Source organism: Thalassophryne amazonica, chromosome 11 (assembly GCF_902500255.1).
Source record: "Thalassophryne amazonica chromosome 11, fThaAma1.1, whole genome shotgun sequence".
NCBI classification, from domain to species: Eukaryota; Metazoa; Chordata; class Actinopteri; order Batrachoidiformes; family Batrachoididae; genus Thalassophryne; species Thalassophryne amazonica.
In genome coordinates this window covers 40,714,744-40,736,553 of record NC_047113.1, presented here as the reverse complement: position 1 = coordinate 40,736,553, position 21,810 = coordinate 40,714,744, and the positions used below count along the sequence as shown (strand labels likewise).

The following is a 21,810-nucleotide window of genomic DNA, read 5'->3' as shown; positions in this document are numbered from 1 at the left end:
CCCCCCCCCCCCCCCCCCCCCCCCAGAGGACCGTTCCATCAAACCCTAGGGAAGGGGAGAAAAGAAAAACCCAAACTTGAGCTCACAAACACAAATGCCAAAATACACCCCCCCCCCCCCCCAGAGGACCGTTCCATCAAACCCCAGGGAAGGGGAGAAAAGAAAAACCCAAACTCGAGCTCACAAACAAAAATGCCAAAATACCCCCCCTCCTCCCCCCAAACGACACGTAGGGACCAACACCCCCCAGAGGGCCACCCGCCAGCTCCAGGAGTAATAACCACGGCCGAGGTCCCTCTGGGATCCAACGTCACCCACGGGGACTACCAGCGCCTCCCAGAGGACCACTCGTCAACCCCAGGAGACGCCTCCCCTTATGACTAATGGACCCAGCCCCGGCCGTCCACGGCTAGATGGACCCAACGCCCTTTCCCCCCCAGAGGACACCACAGTCAAACCCTGAGGGCGGAAACTGGGGGGGGGAAACAAAAAGACACCCCAAACCCCCCCCCTCCCCTCCCGGGTGCAGAGGCTACCTGGGAAACGCCCAGCACAACCTAACTGCACCCCTCCAGCAATGCCGACACTACGGCACACCCGGCTGGAGTCAGAGGAGAAGAGAGGGCATAACAAAAAACAAAGAGAAAAAACAACCCAAGTACCACCCCATCACCCCCCAGGGGACCGTTCCATCTAACCCTGGGGATGTGACACAAAAAGAAATAAAAGAAAAACAAACAGACCAACACACAGTCGTTTGGGTCCTTTTTTTTTGTTCTTTTTTCCTTGTTCTTTGTCAAACAGGCTGCAGGGTCACAACCCCAGACAAATAGTGAACAACAAAAAATAAAATCCCACACAAAAACCAACTCAAACAACACCCACACAAAATGAACTAACACAAAACAAATCAGTGAGTTATACCGTCAAGCTCCACCAAATGGAACACACCTGTTCCTACTCAAGAGCTTGACGGTAACGTGATGCAGTCACCACAAGGGGGAACCAGAGTGCAAAAAATGAAAAAACCCCTTTGGCGACAGAAAAAACAAACGAGCTGCTCTTATGTGCGCAGCTGAGTGCAACACACAACCAAAATGTGCTCAACTAAATAACGCCGGAGCTAAAACAACAGACGCAGTAGTTACCTTTGTCCGGGGAAACGGGGCTACGACTGTAACACAGGAAGCCCAGCGACCCGTGCTAACAGAGCTCCGCCGTGCGCGTGAACCCATTACAAACGCACTCTTGCAGCTCCCGTTTAAACCACTTATCCGGTCGGAGCGTGACGCGAAGCCGTCGCCAGTCACACTCCACCACGACCCACGGATAAGGCACAACACAGGAACACGGCTGCAAGAGAGCACAAATCAGTATCCAGTAATGGGTCTCAAACACGCACCTTCCGGGCGGAGAGCCCCGCAACTGATCCGGATAACTACTGAACGTCTGCTGCCGCCTTCCCGGCGCGTTACCGTCTCTGCTACCGCTGGGTCCGTGATGTTTGGCCAGAGACTACTGTTATGTGTCGGACGCAGCTCGGAGAACCGACCAGCGTTTGAAGGACCCAGTATGAAATAAGCAGAGCACGGTACAAAGGCTAACTGAATTTAATACATAACAGTGAAAATATAATAACAGAAAGGTGCGGTCTGGCGTGGTGCGCTCCCAGCAGCGCTAACGGTCCGGAGCCAGAAACTGTTTCGGACCCAAGGACCCCGCCGACACCCCCCAGGTGGCCGCAACAACCGAGTCTGTGAAAGAAGGAACCATTATGTGAGTCCACACTCTACACACAGAACACTTAAAGGTGTACAAACAGCAAACACTTCCTGGCTTGATTGCTGATCAGCTTCCCAACCTGCAGGCATGGAACATCCAGTTCACAAAACTCCACCGCAGTGGAAGCTGATACATGACTAACAAACAGCTCAATACAATAAGGTGTGAGGGACACCACATTTACTGACTGTATAACTGTTAGTCACAAAATCTAACGTACCTCAGGAAGTGTGCTGACGAGCGTGAGACCTCACCCCCTCCTCTTTCACAGACTGTGCATCAAACCTGGACGTTCTCAGCATCCGCTGTTGATGAGATGGCTCCCAAGACGACGATCTCACCCGTCTGGTCACAAGGTCGAGTCTCTGGCAAATACACACTGTGCACTCCAGTCTTAAATGCCAACATGTTCCACTCCATCCAGATGCACCACAGCTGTGAGTCCTGACGAGTCGCAGGTGATCAGGGTGAGGTCCTGACAGCCTCAGCAACACAGCCACTCAGTCCCAAATGCACGCCACCTGGGAGGAAAACCAAAAAACAGAAACAAACCGGCAGCCAGGCCCCCCCCCAGCCATATAACACTAAATTTTCAACAAAAAATGCCAAACAAAAGAAGGATAATGAAAACTCAGGTGGTGTGCGGATGAATTTGTAATTAAAAGTGGCTTGCAGAACAATATACAAAACAAAAAAAAGTCTGCTACTTGTTCAGTAAACATAAAATTATCTTACTTTAGTCTTTTACATGGCATTCGCACCATGTTTAACATATCAGTCCACTTGTTGAACTTTCAAACTAAGAACAACAGCATAATGAAAACCATTAAGTAAGTACTGTCAGTAAGGAGGCGTGATCGCCATTTTAATTCCGGGCAAGTTAATGATTTGCGTGCATAGAAGTTCAAGAAACAGGTGGAATATGCCAGAAAGCTGTGCATGTTGGCAAAGCCACAAACGGAGGAACAAGGGAGACAATATTTCCTTCCATAAGTAAGTGGTTTTGGTTCTTCTTGTCACTTTGTCCGTGATATTTGGATGATAAACAGCTGTATATCTCCTGCCGTGTTGCCCGATGACACACAGACCATTAAGTCTTCACTTATGTCTAGTTGATATTTTCCACTGCTAGACCAATGTCTAGTTAAAATACTTGTCGTTAGTGATTAAAATTGTTTGACAAGACTGGGAATTTTTTTTAATTTGCACCTTAAAATAATGAGATTATAATGACCCGCGCTGTGCCGCTCACAGTCACACAAACACATAGAGATGTGTACCCACACCACTGATATATATATATATATATATATATATGTATATATATATATATGTATATGTATATATATGTATATGTATATATATATATATATATATATATATATATATATATATATATATATATATATGTGTGTGTGTGTATATATGTATATATGTCTTTATGTTCTCTAATGCCATATACCAACACAGTGCAGAGTAGCTACCTAAACTCTGTAAGTGAGATAGAGTATCTCGTCAATAGTTTTACATCCTCATTGAAGACAACTTTGGATGCTGTAGCTCCTCTAAAAAAGAGAGCTTTAAATCAGAAGTGCCTGACTCCGTGGTATAACTCACAAACTCGTAGCTTAAAGCAGATAACTCGTAAGTTGGAGAGGAAATGGCGTCTCACTAATTTAGAAGATCTTCACTTAGCCTGGAAAAAGAGTCTGTTGCTCTATAAAAAAAGCCCTCCGTAAAGCTAGGACATCTTTCTACTCATCACTAATTGAAGAAAATAAGAACAACCCCAGGTTTCTTTTCAGCACTGTAGCCAGGCTGACAAAGAGTCAGAGCTCTATTGAGCTGAGTATTCCATTAACTTTAACTAGTAATGACTTCATGACTTTCTTTGCTAACAAAATTTTAACTATTAGAGAAAAAATTACTCATAACCATCCCAAAGACGTATCGTTATCTTTGGCTGCTTTCAGTGATGCCGGTATTTGGTTAGACTCTTTCTCTCCGATTGTTCTGTCTGAGTTATTTTCATTAGTTACTTCATCCAAACCATCAACATGTTTATTAGACCCCATTCCTACCAGGCTGCTCAAGGAAGCCCTACCATTATTTAATGCTTCGATCTTAAATATGATCAATCTATCTTTGTTAGTTGGCTATGTACCACAGGCTTTTAAGGTGGCAGTATTTAAACCATTACTTAAAAAGCCATCACTTGACCCAGCTATCTTAGCTAATTATAGGCCAATCTCCAACCTTCCTTTTCTCTCAAAAATTCTTGAAAGGGTAGTTGTAAAACAGCTAACTGATCATCTGCAGAGGAATGGTCTATTTGAAGAGTTTCAGTCAGGTTTTAGAATTCATCATAGTACAGAAACAGCATTAGTGAAGGTTACAAATGATCTTCTTATGGCCTTGGACAGTGGACTCATCTCTGTGCTTGTTCTGTTAGACCTCAGTGCTGCTTTTGATACTGTTGACCATAAAATTTTATTACAGAGATTAGAGCATGCCATAGGTATTAAAGGCACTGCGCTGCGGTGGTTTGAATCATATTTGTCTAATAGATTACAATTTGTTCATGTAAATGGGGAATCTTCTTCACAGACTAAAGTTAATTATGGAGTTCCACAAGGTTCTGTGCTAGGACCAATTTTATTCACTTTATACATGCTTCCCTTAGGCAGTATTATTAGACGGTATTGCTTAAATTTTCATTGTTACGCAGATGATACCCAGCTTTATCTATCCATGAAGCCAGAGGACACACACCAATTAGCTAAACTGCAGGATTGTCTTACAGACATAAAGACATGGATGACCTCTAATTTCCTGCTTTTAAACTCAGATAAAACTGAAGTTATTGTACTTGGCCCCACAAATCTTAGAAACATGGTGTCTAACCAGATCCTTACTCTGGATGGCATTACCCTGACCTCTAGTAATACTGTGAGAAATCTTGGAGTCATTTTTGATCAGGATATGTCATTCAAAGCGGATATTAAACAAATATGTAGGACTGCTTTTTTGCATTTACGCAATATCTCTAAAATCAGAAAGGTCTTGTCTCAGAGTGATGCTGAAAAACTAATTCATGCATTTATTTCCTCTAGGCTGGACTATTGTAATTCATTATTATCAGGTTGTCATAAAAGTTCCCTAAAAAGCCTTCAGTTAATTCAAAATGCTGCAGCTAGAGTACTGACGGGGACTAGAAGGAGAGAGCATATCTCACCCATATTGGCCTCTCTTCATTGGCTTCCTGTTAATTCTAGAATAGAATTTAAAATTCTTCTTCTTACTTATAAGGTTTTGAATAATCAGGTCCCATCTTATCTTAGGGACCTCGTAGTACCATATCACCCCAATAGAACGCTTCGCTCTCAGACTGCAGGCTTACTTGTAGTTCCTAGGGTTTGTAAGAGTAGAATGGGAGGCAGAGCCTTCAGCGTTCAGGCTCCTCTCCTGTGGAACCAGCTCCCAATTCAGATCAGGGAGACAGACACCCTCTCTACTTTTAAGATTAGGCTTAAAACTTTCCTTTTTTCTAAAGCTTATAGTTAGGGCTGGATCAGGTGACCCTGAACCATCCCTTAGTTATGCTGCTATAGACGTAGACTGCTGGGGGGTTCCCATGATGCACTGTTTCTTTCTCTTTTTGCTCTATATGCACCACTCTGCATTTAATCATTAGTGATCGATCTCTGCTCCCCTCCACAGCATATCTTTTTCCTGGTTCTCTCCCTCAGCCCCAACCAGTCCCAGCAGAAGACTGCCCCTCCCTGAGCCTGGTTCTGCTGGAGGTTTCTTCCTGTTAAAAGGGAGTTTTTCCTTCCCACTGTAGCCAAGTGCTTGCTCACAGGGGGTCGTTTTGACCGTTGGGTTTTACATAATTATTGTATGGCCTTGCCTTACAATATAAAGCGCCTTGGGGCAACTGTTTGTTGTGATTTGGCGCTATATAAAAAATTGATTGATTGATTGATATATATATATATATATATATATATATATATATATGTGTGTGTGTATGTATATATATATATATATGTGTATATGTGTGTGTGTATGTATATATATATATATGTGTATATGTGTGTGTGTATGTATATATATATATATGTGTATATATGTGTGCGTATGTATATATATATATATGTGTATATATGTGTGCGTATGTATATATATATATATATATGTGTATATATGTGTGCGTATGTATATATATATATATGTGTATATATGTGTGTGTATGTATATATATATATATATATATATATGTGTATATATGTGTGTGTATGTATATATATATATATATATGTGTATATATGTGTGTGTATGTATATATATATATATATATATATGTGTATATATGTGTGTGTATGTATATATGTATATATATATGTATGTATTGTAATGGTTTTAGGAGCTGCGCTGCGTTTAACACAGCAGCAGCAGGACGCCTCAGCTCAGCAATTTGAACAGCACAGATCCGTGTAACTTTCAACACTAATATTTGGGAATGTGTGTGTGTCAGAGTAAGTTTAATACTTTCCTGACATAATTTAATGTCATTTAATTTTACTGGCTCGATATCCAGGTCAAAATGGCATTTTAACACGTATTTTGCAAGCATTTTTTCTGAGTGTATTCAGTCGCAAATCTCCACTGAAAATGCATTAACATCTGGGAATACTTTGCCCGGTTAGGAGACGACATGCTGTCCACGTTTTCGTTTCAAAGAAAAAAATATATTATATACAGATAATATCATAAAATGCATTACAATTGTAATCCTGCTAACTAATCCACATTTTAGTAAATATACCTGTAATCTCAATGTCTTTTTTTCTGTAACTGTAGCGGAATACAGTTACCCTTTTTTGTATCCTAATTACGTAACGCCGTTACATGTATTCCGTTACTCCCCAAGCCTGTATAGGAGACAACATGAAGTCAGTGTTGATGAAATCTTGATGACGATTCTGTTAATTATTGTATTGTCTCAGTTTTAGCAACACTACACTTTGCAGGTAGGCAGTCTGAAAACAAAGATCACACATCAAAGCTTTTGAATTTTAACACTTGGAAGACCAAGGACTGGTCAAATGACCAATCTACCTCTAAAGGCCCACAGGATGGTCAAATGACCAAGATCCCCTGTGGAGAGCTACTTCTGTTATGTAAACAAGGAAGTCTCAGAACACCTCAGGGCTGACTTGGCTAGCCACATTCTTGTGTTTGCATATTTAATGTCTGAAAGGGCTGCTGATTTGTGCTTAGGTGGATAAATAACTTTACCCAGGGGGGCGAGATGAAATTTTGTTTTCTGAATTGTATTGAAATGTACCAAATAACACACCAAAAGAAAACTTTTCTGAATTGTATTGAAATGTACTAAAAAACACACCAAAAGAAAACTTTGTTTTCTGGATTTTATTGAAATGTACCAAAATGTACCAAAAAACACACCAGAAAACCAAAATATATACAATAGGTACAGGTTACAGTCACTCACAATGACTAACAGTCCCCACACTGCCATGGAAGGTCTTTTCTGCATTTGCCACAAGTATACCTGTCACATTTCAATACAATTCAGAAAACAAAATTTCATCTCTCCCCCAGGGTAAAGTTATTTATCCACCTAAGCACAAATCAGCAGCCCTTTCAGCTAAGCAGGCACTTCTTCTTCTTCTTCTTTGTCTTTCGGCTGTTCCCGTTAGGGGTCGCCACAGCAGATCAATCGTTTCCATCTCACCCTGTCCTCTGTATCTTCCTCTGTCACACCAACCACCTGCATGTCCTCCCTCAGCACATCCATAAACCTCCTCTTTGTCCTCCCTCTTCTCCTCCTGCCTGGTGGATCCATCCTCAGCATCCTTCTCCCTATATACCCTGGGTCCCTCCTCTGCACATGTCCAAACCATCTCAATCTCACCTCTCTGACTTTGTCTCCAAACCGTCCCACCTGAGCTGTCCCTCTGATATGTTCATTCCTAATCTTGTCCATTCTTGTCACTCCCAAAGAGAATCTCAACATCTTCAGCTCTGCCACCTCCAGCTCTGCCTCCTGTCTTTTTGTTAGTGCCACTGTCTCTAAACCATACAACATAGCTGGGGTCACTACTGTTTTGTAAACTTTCCCCTTCACTCTTGCTGATATTCTTCGGTCACAAATCACTCCTGCCACCTTTCTCCACCCACTCCACCCTGCCTGCACTCTCTTCTTCACCTCTCTACCACACTCTCCATTACTTTGAACAGTTGACCCCAAATATTTAAACTCATCTACTTTCACCACTTCTACTCCTTGTAACTGCACTATTCCACTGGGCTCCCTCTCATTCACACACATGTACTCAGTCTTGCTTCTACTGACTTTCATTCCCCTTCTCTCCAAAGAAATATCTCCACTTCTCCAGACTAGACTCAACTTGCTCTCTACTCTCACTACAGATCACAATGTCAAAGAGAGGGAAACAGTTCCCTCTCTTTGTCCTTCTGTCTGACCCTGAGTGTTTATTTTCTGTTTCTTCCACTTTGGTCTTGGTTTTATGATCTGTTACACTTCAGCCACGTTAAGTTCTGTCTAGTTTAGTCTCTGCTTTTTATTTAGTCATACTGTGTTATCACATTACGTTTTGAGGATTATCTGTTACACTTCCTCCACTTATTGATGTTATATGGCTGGGGGGGGGGCCTGGCTGCCGGTTTGTTTCTGTTTTTTGGTTTTCCTCCCAGGTGGCGTGCATTTGGGACTGAGTGGCTGTGTTGCTGAGGCTGTCAGGACCTCACCCTGATCACCTACGACTCGTCAGGACTCACAGCTGTGGTGCATCTGGATGGAGTGGAACATGTTGGCATTTAAGACTGGAGTGCACAGTGTGTATTTGCCAGAGACTCGACCTTGTGACCAGACGGGTGAGATCGTCGTCTTGGGAGCCATCTCATCAACAGCGGATGCTGAGAACGTCCAGGTTTGATGCACAGTCTGTGAAAGAGGAGGGGGTGAGGTCTCACGCTCGTCAGCACACTTCCTGAGGTACGTTAGATTTTGTGACTAACAGTTATACAGTCAGTAAATGTGGTGTCCCTCACACCTTATTGTATTGAGCTGTTTGTTAGTCATGTATCAGCTTCCACTGCGGTGGAGTTTTGTGAACTGGATGTTCCATGCCTGCAGGTTTGGAAGCTGATCAGTAATCAAGCCAGGAAGTGTTTGCTGTTTGTACACCTTTAAGTGTTCTGTGTGTAGAGAGAGTGTGGACTCACATAATGGTTCCTTCCTTCACAGACTCGGTTGTTGCGGCCACCTGGGGGGTGTCGGCGGGGTCCTTGGGTCCGAAACAGCTTCTGGCTCCGGACCGTTAGCGCTGCTGGGAGCGCACCACGCCAGGCCGCACCTTTTTGTTATTATATTATCACTGTTATGTATTAAATTCAGTTAGCCTTTGTACCGTGCTCTGCTTATTTCATACTGGGTCCTTCAAACGCTGGTCGGTTCTCCGAGCTGCGTCCGACACATAACAATTGAGTTCTGTTCTAGTTTAGTCTTCATCCTTTACTTTCTAGTTATTCAGTCACTGTCTTGAGCACATTTGTCAATCAGGTTTTTCTGTACACTCTTGCCACATGTTGAGTTCTCATCTAGTTTACATCTAGCCTTTAATTTTCTGTTCTGTTTCTGCCATTTCATTTGTTTATTCTGTTTCTCACATTTGTATTCTAGGTATCATTATTTCCTAATTGTTTAACATTTGTTCTGTCACTGTCACATTCCTCTTTTTGCTGCTTTTGTCTGACACGCCCACCTGTCACTCCACTCTTGTCTCACTGAGCCACGCCTTCTTTCCTGCACCTGCATCTCATCACGCCTTGATTATCCTCTGCTTTTAAACCCCTTGTCTTCCACCACTCACTGCTAGTTCATTGTGCATATTGCCTTGTTCCAAGCCTCTCGTGTGTTTTCTGCCATAGTCTGATTTCTTTCCGTGTATGACCTTCGCCTGTTTTGACCTTGCCTTTTGCCTGAGCCAGTTAACCTGCTCATCTGTGCCTGAACCCAGCTTGTTTTTTGTCTATGTTTTTGCCTCCTCCGATACACCTGTTTGCCCGTGCTGGAACTCTGCTTGTTACTGACCACGCCACCACCTCAAGACTGTCTGTACCTCCGCCTGCCTGCTTGTCACCCTGTGTATCGACCTTTTTCTAAATCCCACCTCTAAGCGATGAGTCTGCATTTGTGTCCACCTGCCGGTCGTGCCATGTCCTCACAGATCCTGACAATTTGTTTGTGTCATTTGTGGATTTGTGAATGTGTCATGGTCTGGTGGGCATGCCCTCCCCCCTCAATTTTTTTAAATTTTTTTATTTTTAGGTGCCATTTCCTGCATTTTGGTGCATATTTCACCACAAAATGCAGTCAGAGAAAATATACTTTATAAATCTGTTCTTTATTAATTTCAACATGTACAATCTTGAATGTGATGCTATGATATGATGACAAGTAACGGAAAACATTTTAACTGTCTTTGGCTAAAAAGGTGAGCGACGTTACAGTACCCTGCTGAATCATGGTCTGGTACAAATTGTTCTTCACTTTTTGCTAAAAATAGAGCATTAAGAAACAGCATTCAGCAGGTTCTTTGGTCCAGAGGGGGGCATGGGTGGTGCACCCCTGTATCTGCCCCTGAGGTGGAACAAAGTGAGACCGTGCAGTACCAGGATGGTACAAATAAAGACTAAAATGCTTGCATGTTAGGGTTACCTAAAAAGCCAAAGCTAACAGGTTAACCTAGGTTTGGGTCTTTCATTAATGCGTATATTTGCAGACTGGGTGGATTTCATGACGGATGGCTTTGTTGCTGGTATTAAAACTTATGATAAACTTATTGTCTTAGTAACTGTGGGATATCTGTGGCACCAACCTCACCAAGTTACCCATACCTGCTAATGGTGCTATTATACAAATGAAATAACAAGAAACTTTCACTTCAGAGAAAAGCTGGCACACATACTACTTACAGTAGTGTTCAGAATAATAGTAGTGCTATGTGACTAAAAAGATTAATCCAGGTTTTGAGTATATTTCTTATTGTTACATGGGAAACAAGGTACCAGTAGATTCAATAGATTCTCACAAATCCAACAAGACCAAGCATTCATGATATGCACACTCTTAAGCTATGAAATTGGGCTATTAGTAAAAAAAAAAAAAGTACAAAGGGGGTGTTCACAATAATACAACCCCTGGCAAAAATTATGGAATGACCAGCCTCGGAGGATGTTCATTCAGTTGTTTAATTTTGTAGAAAAAAAGCAGATCACAGACATGACACAAAACTAAAGTAATTTCAAATGGCAACTTTCTGGCTTTAAGAAACACTATAAGAAATCAGGAAAAATAATTGTGGCAGTCAGTAACAGTTACTTTTTTAGACCAAGCAGAGGGAAAAAATATGGACTCACTCAATTCTGAGGAATAAATTATGGAATCACCCTGTAAATATTTTCATCCCCAAAACTAACACCTGCATCAAATCAGATCTGCTCGTTAGTCTGCATCTAAAAAGGAGTGATCACACCTTGGAGAGCTTTCAGTGATGCCTGTATTTGGTTAGACTCTTTCTCTCTGATTGTTCTGTCTGAGTTATTTTCATTAGTTACTTCCTCCAAACCATCAACATGTCTATTACAACCCCTGGCAAAAATTATGGAATCACCGGCCTCGGAGGATGTTCATTCAGTTGTTTAATTTTGTAGAAAAAAAGCAGATCACAGACATGACACAAAACTAAAGTAATTTCAAATGGCAACTTTCTGGCTTTAAGAAACACTATAAGAAATCAGGAAAAATAATTGTGGCAGTCAGTAAGTTACTTTTTTAGACCAAGCAGAGGGAAAAAATATGGACTCACTCAATTCTGAGGAATAAATTATGGAATCACCCTGTAAATATTTTCATCCCCAAAACTAACACCTGCATCAAATCAGATCTGCTCGTTAGTCTGCATCTAAAAAGGAGTGATCACACCTTGGAGAGCTTTCAGTGATGCCTGTATTTGGTTAGACTCTTTCTCTCTGATTGTTCTGTCTGAGTTATTTTCATTAGTTACTTCCTCCAAACCATCAACATGTCTATTACAACCCCTGGCAAAAATTATGGAATCACCGGCCTCGGAGGATGTTCATTCAGTTGTTTAATTTTGTAGAAAAAAAGCAGATCACAGACATGACACAAAACTAAAGTCATCTCAAATGGCAACTTTTTGGCTTTAAGAAACACAATAAGAAATCAAGAAAAGATTGTGGCAGTCAGTAACGGTTACTTTTTTAGACCAAGCAGAGGAAAAAAATATGGAATCACTCAATTCTGAGGAAAAAATTATGGAATCACCCTGTAAATTTTCATCCCCAAAACTAACACCTGCATCATATCAGATCTGCTCGTTAGTCTGCATCTAAAAAGGAGTGAACACACCTTGGAGAGCTGTTGCACCAAGTGGACTGACATGAATCATGGCTCCAACATGAGAGATGTCAACTGAAACAAAGGAGAGGATTATCAAACTCTTAAAAGAGAGTAAATCATCACGCAATGTTGCAAAAGATGTTGGTTGTTTACAGTCAGCTGTGTCTAAACTCTGGACCAAATACAAACAACATGGGAAGGTTGTTAAAGGCAAACATACTGGTAGACCAAGGAAGACATCAAAGCGTCAAGACAGAAAACTTAAAGCAATATGTCTCAAAAATCGAAAAATGTACAACAAAACAAATGAGGAACGAATGGGAGGAAACTGGAGTCAACGTCTGCGACAGAACTGTAAGAAACCGCCTTAAGGAAATGGGATTTACATACAGAAAAGCTAAACATCATTAACACCTAAACAGAAAAAAACAAGGTTACAGTGGGCTAAGGAAAAGCAATTGTGGACTGTGGATGACTGGATGAAAGTCATATTCAGTGATGAATCTCGAATCTGCATTGGGCAAGGTGATGATGCTGGAACATTTGTTTGGTGCCTTTCCAATGAGATTTATAAAGATGACTGCCTGAAGAGAACATGTAAATTTCCACAGTCATTGATGATATGGGGCTGCATGTCAGGTAAAGGCACTGGGGAGATGGCTGTCATTACATCATCAATAAATGCACAAGTTTATGTTGATATTTTGGACAATTGAAAGGATGTTTGGGGATGATGAAATCATTTTTTAAGATGATAATGCATCTTGCCATAGAGCAAAAACTGCAAAAACATTCCTTGCAAAAAGACACACAGGGTCAATGTCATGGCATAGGGTCAATGTCAATGAGCAGATCTGATTTGATGCAGGTGTTAATTTGGGGGATGAAAATTTACAGGGTGATTCCATAATTTTTTCCTCAGAATTGATTCCATATTTTTTTCCTCTGCTTGGTCTAAAAAAGTAACCGTTACTGACTGCCACAATCTTTTTTCTTGATTTCTTACAGTGTTTCTTAAAGCCAGAAAGTTGCCATTTGAAATGACTTTAGTTTTGTGTCATGTCTGTGATCTGCTTTTTTTCTACAAAATTAAACAACTGAATGAACATCCTCTGAGGCCGGTGATTCCATAATTTTTGCCAGGGGTTGTAGACCCCGTTCCTACCAGGCTGCTCAAGGAAGCCCTACCATTAATTAATGCTTCGATCTTAAATATGATCAATCTGTCTTTATTAGTTGGCTATGTACCACAGGCTTTTAAGGTGGCAGTAATTAAACCATTACTTAAAAAGCCATCACTTGACCCAGCTATCTTAGCTAATTATAGGCCAATCTCCAACATTCCTTTTCTATCAAAAATTCTTGAAAGGGTAGTTGTAAAACAGCTAACTGTTTAATTTTGTAGAAAAAAAGCAGATCACAGACATGACACAAAACTAAAGTCATTTCAAATGGCAACTTTCTGGCTTTAAGAAACACTATAAGAAATCAAGAAAAAAAGATTGTGGCAGTCGGTAACGGTTACGTTTTTAGACCAAGCAGAGGAAAAAAATATGGAATCACTCAATTCTGAGGAAAGAATTATGGAATCACCCTGTAAATTTTCATCCCCAAAACTAACACCTGCATCATATCAGATCTGCTCATTAGTCTGCATCTAAAAAGGAGTGAACACACCTTGGAGAGCTGTTGCACCAAGTGGACTGACATGAATCATGGCTCCAACACGAGAGATGTCAATTGAAACAAATGAGAGGATTATCAAACTCTTAAAAGAGAGTAAATCATCATGCAATGTTGCAAAAGATGTTGGTTATTCACAGTCAGCTGTGTCTAAACTCTGGACCAAATACAAACAACATGGGAAGGTTGTTAAAGGCAAACATACTGGTAGACCAAGGAAGACATCAAAGCATCAAGACAGAAAACTTAAAACAATATGTCTCAAAAATCGAAAAATGCACAACAAAACAAATGAGGAACGAATGGGAGGAAATTGGAGTCAACGTCTGTGACCAAACTGTAAGAAACCGCCTAAAGGAAATGGGATTTACATACAGAAAAGCTAAACAAAAGCCATCATTAACACCTAAACAGAAAAAAAACAAGGTTACAATGGGCTAAGGAAAAGCATTCGTGGACTGTGGATGACTGGATGAAAGTCATATTCAGTGATGAATCTCGAATCTGCATTGGGCAAGGTGATGATGCTGGAACTTTTGTTTGGTGCCGTTCCAATGAGATTTATAATGATGACTGCCTGAAGAGAACATGTAAATTTCCACAGTCATTGATGATATGGGGCTGCATGTAAGGTAAAGGCACTGGGGAGATGGCTGCCATTACGTCATCAATAAATGCACAAGTTTACGTTGATATTTTGGACAATTGAAAGGATGTTTGGGGATGTTTCAAGATGATAATGCATCTTGCCATAGAGCAAAAACTGCGAAAACATTCCTTGTAAAAAGACACATAGGGTCAATGTCATGGCATAGGGTCAATGTCAACGAGTAGATCTGATTTGATGCAGGTGTTAGTTTGGGGGATGAAAATTTACAGGGTGATTCCATAATTTTTTCCTCAGAATTGAGTGATTCCATATTTTTTTCCTCTGCTTGGTCTAAAAAAGTAACCATTACTGACTGCCACAATCTTTTTTCTTGATTTCTTATAGTGTTTCTTAAAGCCAGAAAGTTGTCATTTGAAATGACTTTAGTTTTGTGTCATGTCTGTGATCTGCTTTTTTTTCTACAAAATTAAACAACTGAATGAACATCCTCCGAGGCCGGTGATTCCATAATTTTTGCCAGGGGTTGTAGTAGTGTGGCATTCAGTCAGTGAGTTTGTCAATTTTGTGGAACAAACAGGTGTGAATCAGGTGTCCCCTATTTAAGGATGAAGCCAGCACTTGTTGAACATGCTTTTCTCTTTGAAAGCCTGAGGAAAATGGGACGTTCAAGATGTTCAGAAGAACAGCGTAGTTTGATTAAAAAGTTGATTGGAGAGGGGAAAACTTACACGCAGGTGCAAAAAATTATAGGCTGTTCATCTACAGTGATCTCCAATGCTTTAAAATTGACAAAAAAAAAAACAAAAAAACAAAACAGAGACACGTGGAAGAAAAAGGAAAACAACCATCAAAATGGCTAGAAGAATAACCAGAATGGCAAAGGCTCACCCACTGATCAGCTCCAGGATGATCAAAGACAGTCTGGAGTTACCTGTAAGTGCTGTGACAGTTAGAAGACGCCTGTGTAAAGCGAATTTATTTGCAAGAATCCCCCACAAAGTCCCTCTGTTAAATAAAAGACATGTGCAGAAGAGGTTACAATTTGCCAAAGAAAACATCAACTGGCCTAAAGAGAAATGGAGGAATAGTTTGTGGACTGATGAGAGTAAAATTGTTCTTTTTGGGTCCAAGGGCCACAGACAGTTTGTGAGACGACCCCCAAACTCTGAATTCAAGCCACAGTTCACAGTGAATACAGTGAAGCATGGTGGTGCAAGCATCATGATATGGGCATGTTTCTCCTACTATGGTGTTGGGCCTATATATCGCATACCAGGTATCATGGATCAGTTTGGATATGTCAAAATACTTGAAGAGGTCATGTTGCCTTATGCTGAAGAGGACATGCCCTTGAAATGGGTGTTTCAACAAGACAATGACCCCCAGCACACTATTAAACAAGCAAAATCTTGGTTCCAAACCAACAAAATTAATGCCTCGCAGATGTGAAGAAATCATGAAAAACTGTGGTTATACAACTAAATACTAGTTTAGTGATTCACAGGACTGCTAAAAATGCAGTTTGAACATAATAGTTTTGAGTTTGTAGCGTCAACAGCAGATGCTACTATTACTGTGAACACCCCCCTTTTCTACTTTTTTACTAATAGCCCAGTTTCATAGCCTTAAGAGTGTGCATATCATGAATGCTTGGTCTTGTTGGATTTGTGAGAATCTACTGAATCTACTGGTACCTTGTTTCCCGTGTAACAATAAAAAATATACTCAAAACCTGGATTAATCTTTTTAGTCACATAACACTACTATTATTCTGAACACTACTGTATATGGTCTTTTAGTGCCATTCACAGCACAACAATTCATATTATCTCATATTTGGAATAAAATGTTCTGGACACAGCTCAGCAGCACACACAGCTGTAAGTCAAAGCGACCATGATGCTTCTTATTCTTAAATTCATGCCTTAAAATTTGTTAAATTGATGAAGCGGGAACAGTCTGTTGAAGCCAAAGCTTTTTTTTGGTATCAGGCTGTAAACGTGTTTTTTTTGTTTGTTTGTTTTTTTCTGTTTGAAAATTGGACATTTTAACATGTGGGTCAATGGACAGTAATTCTCTATAGAAGCCAGCCTCAAGTGGCCATTCAAGGAATTGTCTGATTTGGCATTTTTGATTTTGCTTCATTTAACATGGAGAGAGGCTGGGGCGTAGTGGTCATGCAGTCAAGCTGGGTTTACAAGTTTTGGCCCTTTTTGAGCTGATTTTTCACTCGTCCAAGAATTTTTTGGATCGCACTGAGTTTCAGCTTAATCGTGCATCCTGCACCGTGTAGTATACATGGAGTAATGAGCTGCGTTTAACCTCTCATGACCACCTCCCCATCGGCAATCAAATGGTCGGATGAAAATCAGACCTGTTTGATATTGTGGTCAGCCCTCGTGAGGGTATCGCATTGTTGAAGCAGTGCTACAAGCGTCTATGAGCCGATTTACCCCAACCTCTTGCACTGCGTATGTGCAAACACTGATGCGGAATTGGAGAGAGCATAAACAGTGATCATCTCTTTGGGAGAGCAACATCTGTTTACGTTTTGCTTCTGGAAACACGAGTCCGACGTGTGGTTTTAGAACGTACAATGTGAGTAGTCAGATCGCATCAGAGCATCAGGCCGTATAGAGTGAGAACATAAATCGTGTGCTCTGAACTTTTACACCCTGCGGTTTTGTCGTACAGTTTGAGCTGGAGCCAAGTACAATGATTGAAAATATCGTTCAGTGTCCTACCTACCTGCATGATGTCCTCCAGAGAGGTTAACATCACTTGTCTGGTGTCGCAGAACTTGTGCCCTGTCTCCATCTGAACCAGTGCAGGAGTCTGCAAAGAGACAGCGATTGAGTTAACTTTCAGAAATAAAATGGATGGATGAATGGCTGGACGGATGTGATGGTACCTTCAGTGTCCAGGTGTCGTGACCATCAATACGACGTCTATTAAAGTAGTGGCTGGTTTCTGGTCCCAACCTGAGGAGGTAGTCTGGGGGCAGACCTTGTGTGTCCACAATGAACTTCATCTGAAGACAAACAAAAACATCAAATCACACTGAACAAACACTGAAGTTTCTGTCACAAACTGTTGCCTTTTCAGGTGCAAATGTTTCTCTCTTTAAGAGTGCCATGGATTAAATAAACAAATCCGGGATTTTGACAAGCTGGACAAAAAAGACTTACTATATCATATGAATGATCTCCGGGATACAGGGAGACTCCCAGAGCCAGCTCAGCCATGGAAACACCGAGGGACCACATGTCAATCTCCTCGCTGTAGGCCAAACCTAAGAATACCTCTGGAGCTCTGAGCAAAGAGGGACAGCGCAACATTACACCGTGTAACAAAGGTTTCATTTTATCAATTTACAGGTCAGAAACAAACAAGATCTCAGTTAAATGTTCTCTGCAATATTTGGACTTACTGGTAACACAAGGTCCCTGCAAATGACGGCGGCTCCGAGATGTGCTGAGCCAAACCAAAGTCAGTTAATTTGACCTTCAGTGGTTGCTGGATGTTGTCGACCACCATGATGTTCTGGGGTTTTATATCGCAGTGGATCACCCCCAGGGTCTCCAGGTGAAGCAACGCAGTGGCCATCTGCAGTCGCATAAATATTCATTGTTGTTAAGTGAGAGATGACTACTCCAAATGTCTTTCTTTAGTTCTATATAAAATGTGGACTTTTGTTCAAAAAACAAAATCCAACTTACTTGCTGCACAACAGCATGCAGATTGCTGGTTGGAAGAGGCTCAAAATTCATATCATCCAAATAGTCAAGCAGACTCTGGTGCAGGAGTTCAAATTTCAGACAAAGGAGGTCTCTGTGCACGAAGGAATCATACCACTTCACGATGTTTGTCTTCTCTGGATCCAGGGCACTCAGGAGTTTAAGATTGGAAATCTGTGGAAGACGTGTGAAAATCATTTATGAAGTTTTACAATACATGGTTGAAATAAAGCTATTTTTGAAAGTAAAGACCGTGACTGTAATTAGGTATCATTTCTACCTCTTTCTTTGTCTCTCTTATAATACTGGGCTTGTTCTTGGAGATTTTGATGGCCACGTCTTGATGGGTCACGGTGTGACGACACTTGGCCACTTTCCAAAGCTCCCCTCACCAATGAACTCCTGCACCACGTAAAAGGAGTTGAGCACATCACCCTCCTTGATGGGGAAATCATCTGTTGGTGGACAAAAGGAGCACTGAGGCAGAGATCAACACAGAGAAAATTATAACATGTCTAACTTCCTCACCATCAGCTGGCACAATAAATAAATAAATAAATTCAATAAAATAAAAGTTTAAAGTCCAGTCTATATTTCAACCATGGAATTCTTTGGTAATCAAAAAAATAATGCAATGTTAAAATACCCTCTGCCGTATGAGCATTTTGCTCTTTAATTATTAAGATCTTATTGTCTTATGTACAATTTGTACTGTACATGTTCAACAAAGCCCGTCAATCAATCAATTAGAAACAATATTTATGTTTTAATGGCATATGCAGGAGGCTTTGCGTGTGTGTTTACATGAGCTTTTCACAAGAGGTGAAGTTGTGCACATCAAGGAATATTTGTGGATCACCCTCTGTCCAGGTATCGTCAAAGTCGCTCATCCGGGTATTTAACCTTGAAGGGTGGGTTTTGTCGGTGAAAATATCGCTGAGCTCAATACAAATACATGTAATTTGGTCACTTTTCAAAGGGGTCAGACTCATCAATTGTCAATTTAATGTACAAGGGTTCATTTCAGGTCATCTTAGTGTATAAATCTCACTGTTCCAGGCAATGATAGCTGTCAGCTGGCTGTTAGAAGCAAGTTGGAAACAATAAAAAAAAACTGTTGATTTCAATAGAACGGCATACTTCCTGAGTGTTTTCACTGAGTGGACAGTCACAGATCAGCATGAAGCCAAGTGACCTAGCACTGACCTTGAGAATTAATAAAACATTTAACCCACGGCAAATTAGCTTTGAATTAGCAGATGATAGCGTTGGCAGACGTTAGCGCGCATGCTAACGTCCGCTAAATGTCTTATAAATAACTCCAGATGTGTTATTAGGTTCCAAAAACAGCATTTCCACTTTTAGAAACTAGCTTTTACATAATATATGAGAAACATGTATGAACACACAAAACAAAGCAGTTTTGAACAGACCAGGCGCTGACATCACAGTGCAGCTACTCTGATTAGCTGTCACTCAAACACAAAACGATCAGCTTGAAACATAATGTGACATTTTAACCTCTTAAAATACGAGGGTAGGCTGAAAAGTTCTAAGGCTCCCCATGAAGGAGTAATGCATTAACTGCATTATAGTGAGCCTTAGAACTTTTCAGCCTACCCTCGTACATCAAGGCTAACCATCTTTTAACTTGTCCAAGGTCTGTGTCCCCCAATTTTTTTCCTGTGAATTTCGAGAGTCTGGCAGTAATAGGACTGGATTTATGTTGAGCACAGACAGACAGACAGACAGATGGATGAAAAGCCTTCACAATATCCGATGGCCACATTTGATGGCCTCGGGTAATAAGTCAAAAGTTTGAACTTTTGTCTCGTACTTGATGCTGCTGCTGAAATGTTAATAAACAAATCTGTTCTGATAGGTCAACCTGCGTCTTTCCTCTTCAACTAACTGCTGCAAACTGAAGAACCAACACCACCTGCTGCCTTTTAGTGAATTCAAGACTTAGTATGCAGTTAGTGTAACCATAGTAACAAAGATTTATTCCCAGCTCCCACGTCATTTGTACAGTAATCACATGATTTACCAAATGGGCAGGGCTAATATATTACGCTCTGGCCCCGCCCACTCAACCTGATCAGATTGAATTACTATAGAAGGTTTTCAGTCACGTGACCAATTTGCTGTAGGACAGGTGTCGTCTCCATTCTGGATTACAAGGAGGTGGCACGTGATAGAAAAATGGAGAGAATGTGCAGTTATTACAATGCTTTAAATCCGCGAGATAAAGCTATTTATCGTGATAGATGTGTAGCAGTTGGTTCAGTGGATCCGTATCTTACATACCAGATAGTGAATTTAGTGGTGATGTAACGAACTGGCTGACAGTGTCACACTGCGATATTGTGAACTAGGAAGTTGCCGACCAGGTCAACCTCGCCGGCCTCCTGCAGAGCATCACAGCAGAGCTCTGAAAGCGGAGGTCGTCTTGAAGTCCTGAGCGATTTCTCTCTCCAGGCGCTAGAAGAGCAGCTTGCGGCTCAGCAGCTCGGTGCTCGAGGACCACAATGTAAGCATCCGTATTGGAAGTGTTCTTGTGTTATCCTCAGCGGTATTTTTTATGTATTCTTATAGCATTTTATTGCCGAATAAAATAAAATAAAATTCTGGGAGCAGTGGATTTCTGGTAGCGGCAGATCTCTCTCAGCGCCACGGTGCCGTGAGGCTTCTTCACACCGACGCTGAAGCTTCTGCAATTGATCGCCAAATGCACGTAGCGTATCACAGTGGCCACCGCGTGGTAATCCAGAATGGCCGCGGGACACAAAATAACGTGACTGATACGTCACATGAAAACCCTCTATAAAACCTACAAAAGCAGACAGGCTGAATGATTGTGGAGTAACATTTACAAATGACCTGGATTTTACCACAAAGACAACATGTTCCACAGGTTAAAATAGCTTTAAGACAAAAGATTTTCCTGGTGGTTTTATTTTGAAATAGTGTCCTGCTCAGTTACTGAGTGCTGCTGGGACTAGCCGATCACGAAAAAAGAGAAAGTCAGAAAAGAGTGAAACAAAAAAGAACAAACCAGTCCATAATGTTTTCCCCTCCATCGCTTTGGTTTTATTTTTATCACGTTGAATGAGGATTTGGTGAGTTGAAACGTTTTTTTTTTCTCCTTACTTTTATTAATTGTATTATTATTTATTCTGATCAACTGTCTGTTGGTGCACAAACTAAGCTAACATGTTGCAAGTGAATTTATATTTGTTATTTGGCTCATTGTGTAAAGTCATGTGCTAAGCTAGGTGCAACATGCTAACAGGAGCGCTGTGTCACAGCCTGCATGTCATTTATTCATTTTCTTCTGCTTGAAGGACCTGAATCTACTGGTGAAATTCTGGGCGGTAACATTTGTCTTTTTGTTTGATATTGATACATGAAACTGTTTGACCCTGATTAACTGACTTTTTTTTTAGTTGGTTGGTGGTCAGATGAGGCTGAATAAGGTTTTCACTGAGCAATTGAAGTATCAGAGTATATTTTAAGGCCAATTC

General features: G+C 41.0%; 1 protein-coding gene across 2 annotated transcripts in view; it reads right to left on the bottom strand.

Moving 5' to 3' along the window:
* The window catches only part of LOC117520879 (homeodomain-interacting protein kinase 1-like), a 77,948-nt gene that overhangs the window by 51,990 nt on the left and 4,148 nt on the right, over window positions 1-21,810 (bottom strand). The window contains exons 2-7 of one of the 2 annotated variants that reach the window (XM_034182214.1): window positions 18,567-18,741; window positions 18,269-18,460; window positions 17,980-18,155; window positions 17,738-17,861; window positions 17,461-17,580; window positions 17,298-17,384 (exon numbers count right to left, since the gene is read on the bottom strand). In XM_034182214.1, the coding sequence (XP_034038105.1) occupies window positions 17,298-17,384; window positions 17,461-17,580; window positions 17,738-17,861; window positions 17,980-18,155; window positions 18,269-18,319 (558 nt within the window). In that variant the 5' untranslated portion in view covers window positions 18,320-18,460; window positions 18,567-18,741. Of the gene's footprint in view, window positions 1-17,297; window positions 17,385-17,460; window positions 17,581-17,737; window positions 17,862-17,979; window positions 18,156-18,268; window positions 18,461-18,566; window positions 18,758-21,810 lie in introns of those variants that run through there. The other variant, XM_034182215.1, reaches the window with a different exon arrangement.